Raw genomic sequence first — 8,983 nt, forward strand, 5'->3', positions numbered from 1 at the left:
CAGCTCTAATACACAGCTGAAGAAAAATACCTCATAAAATATTAACCGGGTTCTCATGGGTATGGCGATGCCAAATCTGTGGGCGTAAACGGGTGTTTAGGCACGCTGTAGGGCTCAGAAGGGAAGGAGCGCCATTTTGCTTTTGTAGCGCAGATTTTGCTTGGCAGTAGTTTTGTTTGGGGTTTCGCTGATATTTCAGTTTATAATGTGGGGGCATATGTAATCTGTGCGGGGTACATCAGGGTACATGTTATCTGTGCGGAGTACATCAGGGTACATGTTATCTGTGCGGGGTACATCAGGGTATAATAAGAGGGTATAATAATGTGGTAAATAAATAATAATCCGCAGACATGTGGCCGGTGTCGCACTGATAAATGGCGCCCGATCTTATCTGCTTTTGGACACTGCACATTTTGCATCGCCATAATCTGAGAGCCAGAACTTCTTTATTTTTTCTTCACCAGAGCCGTGCGAGAGCTTATTTGTTGTGGGACAATCTGTACTTTTCATTGGTACCATTTTGGGGTACATGCGATAGTTTTTTTTTTATCACTTTTTATTCCATTTTTTGGCAAGCCGGGTGACCAAAAACCATCAATTCTGACAATGGTTTTTATTCTTTTTTTTTATGCCGTTCACCCTGGGCTATAAATGACAATCTTACTTTATTCTGCGGGTCGATACGATTACGGCGATACCAGATGTATATGGTTTTTTTAATGGTTTGTGGCCTTTGCGCAATAAAATCACTTTTTATTAATAAAATAATTTATTTTCTGTCACCATATTCTGAGAGCCGTAACTTTTTTATTTTTCAGTCAAAAACGCGGTGTAAGGGCTTGTTTTTTGCGGGACGGGTTGTCGTTTTTACTGGTCATTTGGGGTACATGCGACTTTTTGATCACTTTTTATTGTATATTTTGGGAGGAGTGGTGACCAAAAAATAGTGATTCTGGCATTGTTTTTTTTTTACAGCGTTCACCGTGCGGGAAAAATAACATTATAGTTTACATACAGAAAGCGGTCACCAAACAAAAATTACGGCTGAAGGCCAAAAAGGTTAAAAGCCGTCAAGAATTGTTAAATATAAAAAAATACAAGGAGGAGAATTATTTGTTATAAAAATGACCAGCAGCGAACCCCACAAGAGGCGCTGAGGCAGCTGCAGCCGGAGGGATGTATCTTCTATAGTTTTACAAATGGTGAATATTCATTTTCTCAGAAAAATTGTGACGTGAGCCTCGTACATGTTCTTATAAAATAAACATGAAGTAAATAGAATAACAGCCGGTGATTTCCTGTGTGAAATAATAAAATTTCGCACCGCAAACCAAGAGGAAAAGGAGAATTCCGCGCCATAAAATCACAAAATGGCGGCTGGGCTGTCCTGAGGCAGAAAACACTGCTGCCGTACACATACACCGCCAGCCAGACGCGTCGCTGCTGCATATGGCTAGGGGCTATATGACCGCTCTTTCCCTAATGTAGGACTCTATGGTCAAATTATGTTTGAGACTGACGCGTGACGTACATTTTACGGCTCACTCACCAGTGAGTCTTCAATACTGTGCATTGATTTTATGGCTGCGGCCATGTTTCCGAAGACAAAAATAGCATTGTTTTAGGCAGCGTCTTCTTCAAAATGGTTCCTTGACTGGAGCCCAAAATACTTTAGGACTTGAAGAAACCTGACGTCTCATATCAGGCAGCGGCGGAGGTGACCCTCGGGTGGCCGCAGAGATGGGTGGTAATCTGACTAGGAGCTACCTGGGGGATCCGGACCCCAAGACTATGCCGGCAAGCCCCATAGGGGGACAGTTCGAGGAGAGGGGTACGTGGCTTACATGGCAGGCATGATGGCTTATTCATATCTGTGGTCAGTTCTCAGTGTACACAGCGCTGTGCGTAGCAATGATATGAGCAATGTGATGTGCACAGACCTGGGGTTTTATTACAAATACAGTGCAAATTGCTGGGGCGACGGTTGTGTCTTGCAACAATTTTTTCCCTAGTTTACAGTTTGGTGACATCTTGGTGCAGTAGAGCGGCTCCGTACGTCAACGGCGACTTTTCATTGTTACGTGAAAAAAATTGTGCACAGCCGCGCCAATCCTGCAACATCTTGCAACTCATATTGCACCGGACGTCGCTGTAGCGTGATGTTTGTGCATCTGGAAAGAAAGGCTGAGCCGCGACGTATCACAATGTCTCCTACTGTGCACCGATCCAGTCACCGTGACAACCCCCCTAAAAATGGGCGATCAGCTGTTTCTTTCTGGGAAGCTGCAAGAGACGCCCGGGGTCTACCATAGAGAGAGCCGCTGTTACCGGGGACCTCCCCTCTATGACGTCCATATGCCGTAATAGGACACATTTATACTGGATCGGTCAGCTGAATGTGCAGTCCTATGTAAGGACCGGGTATTACACCGATACGTCCGCACTCCTATTAGTCAAAAAAAAGTTTGTGCCGTTTCGCTAATAGGAGGGCTGAAAGAAGACACCGGACTCCTCGGTTTAGAGTCCGGCGTGTTCATGAGGGGAGCGCCCCCCCCCCCCTCCCGTCCTTCAGGCCGGTGACTGACAGGCTGTTGTGTATACAGATCTACATAATAGCCTGTCCGTCACCGCAGGGCGGGGCAGCGCCGCTCTCATGAATACGACTATTTAATAGTCCGGTGTCTTTACAAACTTTTTTTTGTGCCGTTTTGGCTAATAGTAGTACGGACGTAAAGCCTCATAGGGCAGCGTATTACGTTTACAGATCCACTTTAAGGCTATGTTCACACGGGGTCTTTTGCTGAGTTTTTTGACGCGGAAACCGCGTCGCAAAACTCGGCAGAAACGGCCCGAGAACGCCTCCCATTGATTTCAATGGGAGGCGTCGGCGTCTTTTTCCCGCGAGCAGTAAAACTGCCTCGCGGGAAAAAGAAGCGACATGCCCTATCTTCGGGCGCTCCCGCCTCCGACCTCCCATTGACTTCAATGGGAGGCAGGAGAAAGCGTGTTTTCTGCCCGCGGCGCTCAATGGCCGCGGGCGAAAAACGGCGCGATAATTGCTATTCACACGGAGTATTTTGGGGGAGGAATATCTGCCTCAAAATTCCGTTTGGAGCTTTGAGGCAGATATTCCTCCCCCAAAATACTCCGTGTGAACATAGCCTAAGGGGTTGTCAGCCTAGAGCACCTCCTTTCCTCCAGGCGATGAGACGATCAACTCTCAGTGATCAATTAATATCCGCAAGAATGCTGCCAGAGCCTCCTGAGTGAATGGACGACCATATGGTCCTAACGTGTGGCTTTCTAGTGGTTCTGATACTACAACTCTCAGCATGCACAGTCAGTCTTCAATTATAGCAGATCCGCCACTGACGGTAAATGTGAAAGGCTCAGGTCACTTCACACAATAGTACATGTGAATATGGAATCTAGGTAATATATCATACTAGGGGAAAGCGTCATCTTCCTCGCCCCCCTGCAGCCTGGAGTTCTCCTTTCTCTGTCTGTAAATGTCTAAAAACCTCCTCAGTCTAAAAAAAAAAAATCCATCTAGTGTAAAACATACAGTGGTGGACGGAGCACAGGAGGGGGATGCAGCTGCAGTTTCTCTGTCAGACTCGTGTTAGCAACTTGGGGGAGACATCTGATTGGCTCAGATCACTCAGCACAGCTCTCAGGCTCTGTTCACAATGCTGTGCGGCGCCCCCTGTTGGCAGTTCCATTAATTTAAACCGCAACTGAAGTCAAAATGAAGGAAGTCTTAGACAATTTTAGGATGAGTTCGTCCACTCAGCAGAGACAATGGACGGCTAAATAGACAGTCACAGGTCAGACACAACATTTCTGACTGCAATCCTCGTCTACAGCCGCCACCGGAGGAATAGCACCGCAGCACTGCAGACGATGGGAGGAGAAAATGATGAAAAACTGCGATAATTAGGCCATGGCGCAACTAAACAGAAGAACGCCGTGTGTGCAGCAGCCTGTAGTCTGAGAGTCATTATCAGAATGGTTTTTGTCTGTTATATTTGGGAATTGCTATTTGTGCGGTTCTCCCGTTCTCTCTCTCATTGCTCATTAGCAGCGACATAACGGGGCGGGGGATGTGTTAGATCTGGTTCTGTCTGTTTTTTTGCGGCGCTCGTCTCCTGACTGTCGGGTGGTCTGTGGGGGTTTCACTGCTTCTTCTCTCTGTTATTTAGTGATGGTGGCCACTCAGGAACAGATGAACCTTGCACAGCTGCCCTTAAAGCAGAGGGACTACTGCGCCCATCATCTAATCACATACCTGAGGTGTAAGAGAGACATGTGGCCAAACCTATTCGGCTGTAGTCACGAGCGCCACGACTGGGAATACTGCCAGCACGAGGAGTGAGTATAGTCGTGGATTTACCCCCAACTGAGGACACGGCCAGTGTTTTCTGATTTTATAAAGCTTAACCCCTTAACGCTCCATGACCTAATAGTAGGTCATGGGAACAACCACCCTCTCGCCCCCCCCCCCCCCTCCCGGCACTTTTATGAGCTGTGACAACTTCTGTCTCGTACAACAGGTGCCGCAGCTCCTTCAGCGGGGACCGATTGCGATGCCGTTTACGGAAGCCTAGTGGGTCCTGACAAAGTCAGGATCCACAATGCTTGCTGTCAGTGAGTAGCTGACCGCTCTAATACACTGCACTACGCATGTAGTGCAGTGTATTAGAATTGCGGTCAGTGTCTCCTGCCCTCTAGTCCCCTAGTGGGACAAAGTAAAAATAAGTTGTATAAAAATAAAGTTTTAAAAGTAATAAAAGTAGAAATCCCCCTTTTCCCTTATCAGTCCCTTTTTATTAAAAATATAAAATAAATAAATAAACTATACATAATTGGTATCGCCGCGTCCGTAACGGCCTGAACTACAAAAGTATTTCATTATTTAACCCGCACGGTGGACGCCATAAAAAAAATAATAATAAACCGTACCAGAATCACAATTGTTTGGTCACTTCACCTTCCAAAAAATGGAATAAAAAGAGATCAAAAAGTCCCATGTACCGGAAAATGGTCCTGATCGAAACTGCAGATCGTTACGCAAAAAACGAGTCACACGGCTTTCTTGATGGAAAATTAAAAAGTTCTGGCTCTTAGAATAAGGTAACACAAAAAGTAAATGATTTTTTATAAAAAGTATTTTATGGTGCAAACGCCATAAGACATAAAAACCTATAAACATCTGGTATCGCCGTAATCGTATCGCCCCGCAGAATAAAGTGAATATGTCATTTATAGTGAACGGTGTAAAAAAAATAGAATAAAATACAATAGTAGAATTGCTGTTTTTTAGTCACCATGCCTCTTAAAAAATAGAATAAAAACTGATCAAAACATTGCATGCACCCCATGAAAACGACAATGAATTCCGCAAGGCGTCTAGTTTCCAAAATGGGGTCACTTTTAAGGGGTTTCCCTGTACTGGTACCTCAGAGGCTCTGTAAATGCAGCATAAACCAATCCAGAAAAATCTACATGCCAAATGGCGCTCCTGCCTTTCTGAGCCCTGCCGTTTGTCCAACCAGCAGGTTATGACCACATATGGGGTATTGCCGTAATCGGGAGAAATTACTTTACAAATGTTGGGTTTTTTTTTTCTCCTGTATTCCTTGTAAAAATTAACATTTTGTAACTTTTTTTTATCGGAAAAATGTGATTTTCAATTTTCACAGCCTAATTCCACAAAATGCAGCAAAAAAACGTATGGTCTAAATACCCATTATACCCCTCAATAAATTCCTTGAGGGGTGTAGTTTGCCAAATGGGGTCAGTTTTGGGGGATTTCCACTGTTTTGGCACCACAAGACCTCTTCAAACCTGACATGGTGCCTAAAATATAGTCTAATAAAAAGGAAGTCCCAAAATCCTCTAGGTGCTCCTTTGCTTCGGAGGCCGGTGTTTCAGTCCATTAGGACACACGGGCCACATGTGGGATATTCCTAAAAACTGCAGAATCTGGGCAATAAATATTGAGTTGCGTTTCTCTGATAAAACTTTCTGTGTTACAGAAAAAAATGGAATAAAAATGATTTTCTGACAAAAAAATAAAATTTTGTAAATTTCACCTCTACTCTGCTTTAAATTCTTGTGAAACACCTAAAGGGTTAATAAACTTTCTAAATACTGTTTTGAATACTTTGAGGGCTAGTTTCAAAATGGGGTGTTTTATGGGGGTTTCTAATATATGGGCCCCTCAAAGCAACTTCAGAACTGAACTGGGACCTACAAAAAAAGGATTTTGAAAATTTCTTCCAAATATGAGAAATTGCTACTTATGTTCTAAGCCTTGTAACTTCCTAGAAAAAAAAGTGTTCAAAAAATGATGCCAACGTAAAGTAGACATGGGAAATGTGAACTAGTAACTGTTTTGGGTGGTATAAAAAATGCTATTTTTTTCCAAATTTTCTCTAAATTTAGCTAATTTTTACAAATAAACACTCAATATATCGACCAAATTTTACCACTAACATAAAGCCCAATGTGTCACGAGAAAACAATCTCAGAATCCCTTGGATAAGTTTAAGCATTCCGACGTTATTACCACATAAAGTGAAATATGTCAGATTTGAAAAAAGGGGACTGAGCCTTGAGGCCTAGGCTGTGTCCTTAAGGGGTTAATCTTTCTGCAATTTTTACTTTTATAGTATAATTTGTGTTCTTATTCCAAACTATGTTCAGGACGTCTGCTTGCTGTCAGTGAACGTAAATAGACTGAAAGCCTGAATAGACCAAATACTTCCCATAGCTGAGGGTTTGCTAGAATTGTGTCCAGTCTAGAGAATCCTGTAATCTACAGGCTGATGCATTTTACCTGCGCTGATACATTGTAGCAAAATATCAGGATAGGAGAGAGATTTGTGCTGTTGATGTATTTAGCTAACATCATTGTAACAAACCCTCATCTGTGAGAAGTGTTTGGTCTGTACGGGTTTTCAGCCTCTAGAGGTTAAAGGAAGTCTGACAGGAGATTTTACGCTACCAAACAGCAGACACTTTTGGGCAGCTATCGGGGTAACGGATTATGGACCTACCTGCGTTCCTGCCGTTACTGATGGGCAGCAGAATAAAAGGTATTTCCACTAATGCTCGCAGGAACACAGGTCTGTCTGTCACTACCGTGAGGTGTCAGCCATGTAAAATCTACTGACGGACTCCGTTTAACAATGTGTTATCCACTGACAGTAAGCAGAGATCTTGAAAATAAGTAATAATTATAATACAAATTATATTACAAAATTGCAGAACGTTTCATTACACAATAATTAGGCCGTGTTCACGCAATGGATTTTCACGCCAAAATCCGCATAAAATCGCCATCAAACCACGTCCCATTTTCTTCAATGAAAAATCTGCATCGTACGGATGTCACGGATACAGCCATAGGCTCCCGTTCACCAGACAGAGGCCCAAGGAAGCACAGTGTATGTGTTTTTTTTCTTTTTTCCAACATTGTAGTCAATAGCTGACTTAGGCCATTGTATGTCTGGTATATGTCGTAGTTATACGCATGGAATAGTCCCGATGTCTACGTCCGAGGTATATCCCCATAGCGTGATGTGAACAGAGCCCAGTCTTGGCGTCCAATAGTACAGAAATTTCCGATAATCCAGCAATTGTTTCAAGAACTTCAATCTAATCTGGAATCTCACAAATCGAAAACAATTGCGTAGATAGAGCCAATGATGAGAGTCCTTCAAGTTTAAAGTGACGGGAGCTGATATGTTTTTTTCGTCTTCCGGTTTCTCCTCTACTGTGCGGCTTTCTGTATTTCTCTATAAACCTTTATTAAACTTTTTTTGGTCCCGTCAGTGCTGGATTATAAAAGTTTTTGGTTTTTATTGAACAATTTTTGTTAATCTGTTTTTTTTTTTTTTTTTATGCTCTAGTTACGTCCAGCGAATGAAGCAGTATGAGCGAGAACGTCGACTGTCAGAAAGAAAGAAGCGCAGACAGGAGACGGAGGCGGCGTGAAGTCTGTTTCATCGTATTCTTCGGGGGGAAGATTATTCATTGTAAATTCTTTAAAATAAAGACGTTGGTCAAAGTCAGATCATGTATTAAATGTGAATCCTATGGAGTATATGGTCTAGCGGTGTCTATACATACTGCTGTGCAGTCAAAAAGGGGACCCTGCGTTAACCAATCAGAGAAGCACATTTTATTAAAAATTTTTTAAAGTACAAGTAATTTAATGCAACATAAAAATCGGCGCTAAATGTTATTAAAGGGGCCAGAACAGAGAGCGACTTTGTAAGAGCGTCGGTGGCGGACTGGAGCTGGACAAGGAGCTGGACCCGCTGTGATCAGCTGATCGCTGTGACTTCTGCATTATGAAAGGTTTTGCCTCATTAATTTATACGTAACCATAACAAAAATAGTAAGGAACGGACTATAACTTATAGAAAATGACTACAGTAAAATTACGTTAATCCGGCATCAATGGGAGTGAAAAGGTGTCAGATTGTCAAATATTCCTGAATATCGGATATTCATAGAAAAGTCTGAAACTCTTGTCAGGATCAAAATGAAATGTTAGAGGTTTTTCCCGCAAATGACATTTATCGCCTAACACAGGATAGATGATGAACGTGTGATCGCTGGGACCGTCTTTTATAGTGTTCGCTGTCTCCAGCAGCCGCATAGACTTTACATGGAGCGGTAGCGCGCGTGCTGGACTGCCGCTTCATTCAAAGTGCTCGTCGTGAGTGGTGGGGAGGTACGGGGTCCTCGGGACCCCTGTTCTAGTGGTCATTGCGGCCCCCAGCGAGTATATATTCATCATCTGTCCTGTACATAGGGCATAAATGCCATTTGTGTGAAAACCCATTTAAGGTTCTGTTCACACTTGGTTATTGCCTTCCATATTAAAAACGTGGAAACTGCGTTTTATTATGTTACTCCTATGCTGAGATCTGATCACTTGCAGTTAGAGGTCCAAAGCCTGAGGCTG

The 8,983-nt window shown here is 43.2% G+C and overlaps 1 protein-coding gene across 1 annotated transcript; it reads left to right on the forward strand.

The window, feature by feature from the left end:
• The first annotated feature begins 1,589 nt into the window (after positions 1–1,589).
• On the forward strand, positions 1,590–8,081 carry NDUFB7 (NADH:ubiquinone oxidoreductase subunit B7). Its single transcript, XM_075838097.1, has 3 exons — positions 1,590–1,834; positions 4,206–4,374; positions 7,920–8,081. Exons 1-3 carry the CDS (start codon positions 1,744–1,746, stop codon positions 8,002–8,004), a joined length of 345 nt encoding a protein of 114 aa, XP_075694212.1. The 5' UTR covers positions 1,590–1,743; the 3' UTR covers positions 8,005–8,081.
• The last annotated feature ends 902 nt before the right edge of the window (positions 8,082–8,983 follow it).

The sequence above is a fragment of the Rhinoderma darwinii genome, chromosome 9 (assembly GCF_050947455.1).
Source record: "Rhinoderma darwinii isolate aRhiDar2 chromosome 9, aRhiDar2.hap1, whole genome shotgun sequence".
Classification (NCBI taxonomy): domain Eukaryota; kingdom Metazoa; phylum Chordata; class Amphibia; order Anura; family Rhinodermatidae; genus Rhinoderma; species Rhinoderma darwinii.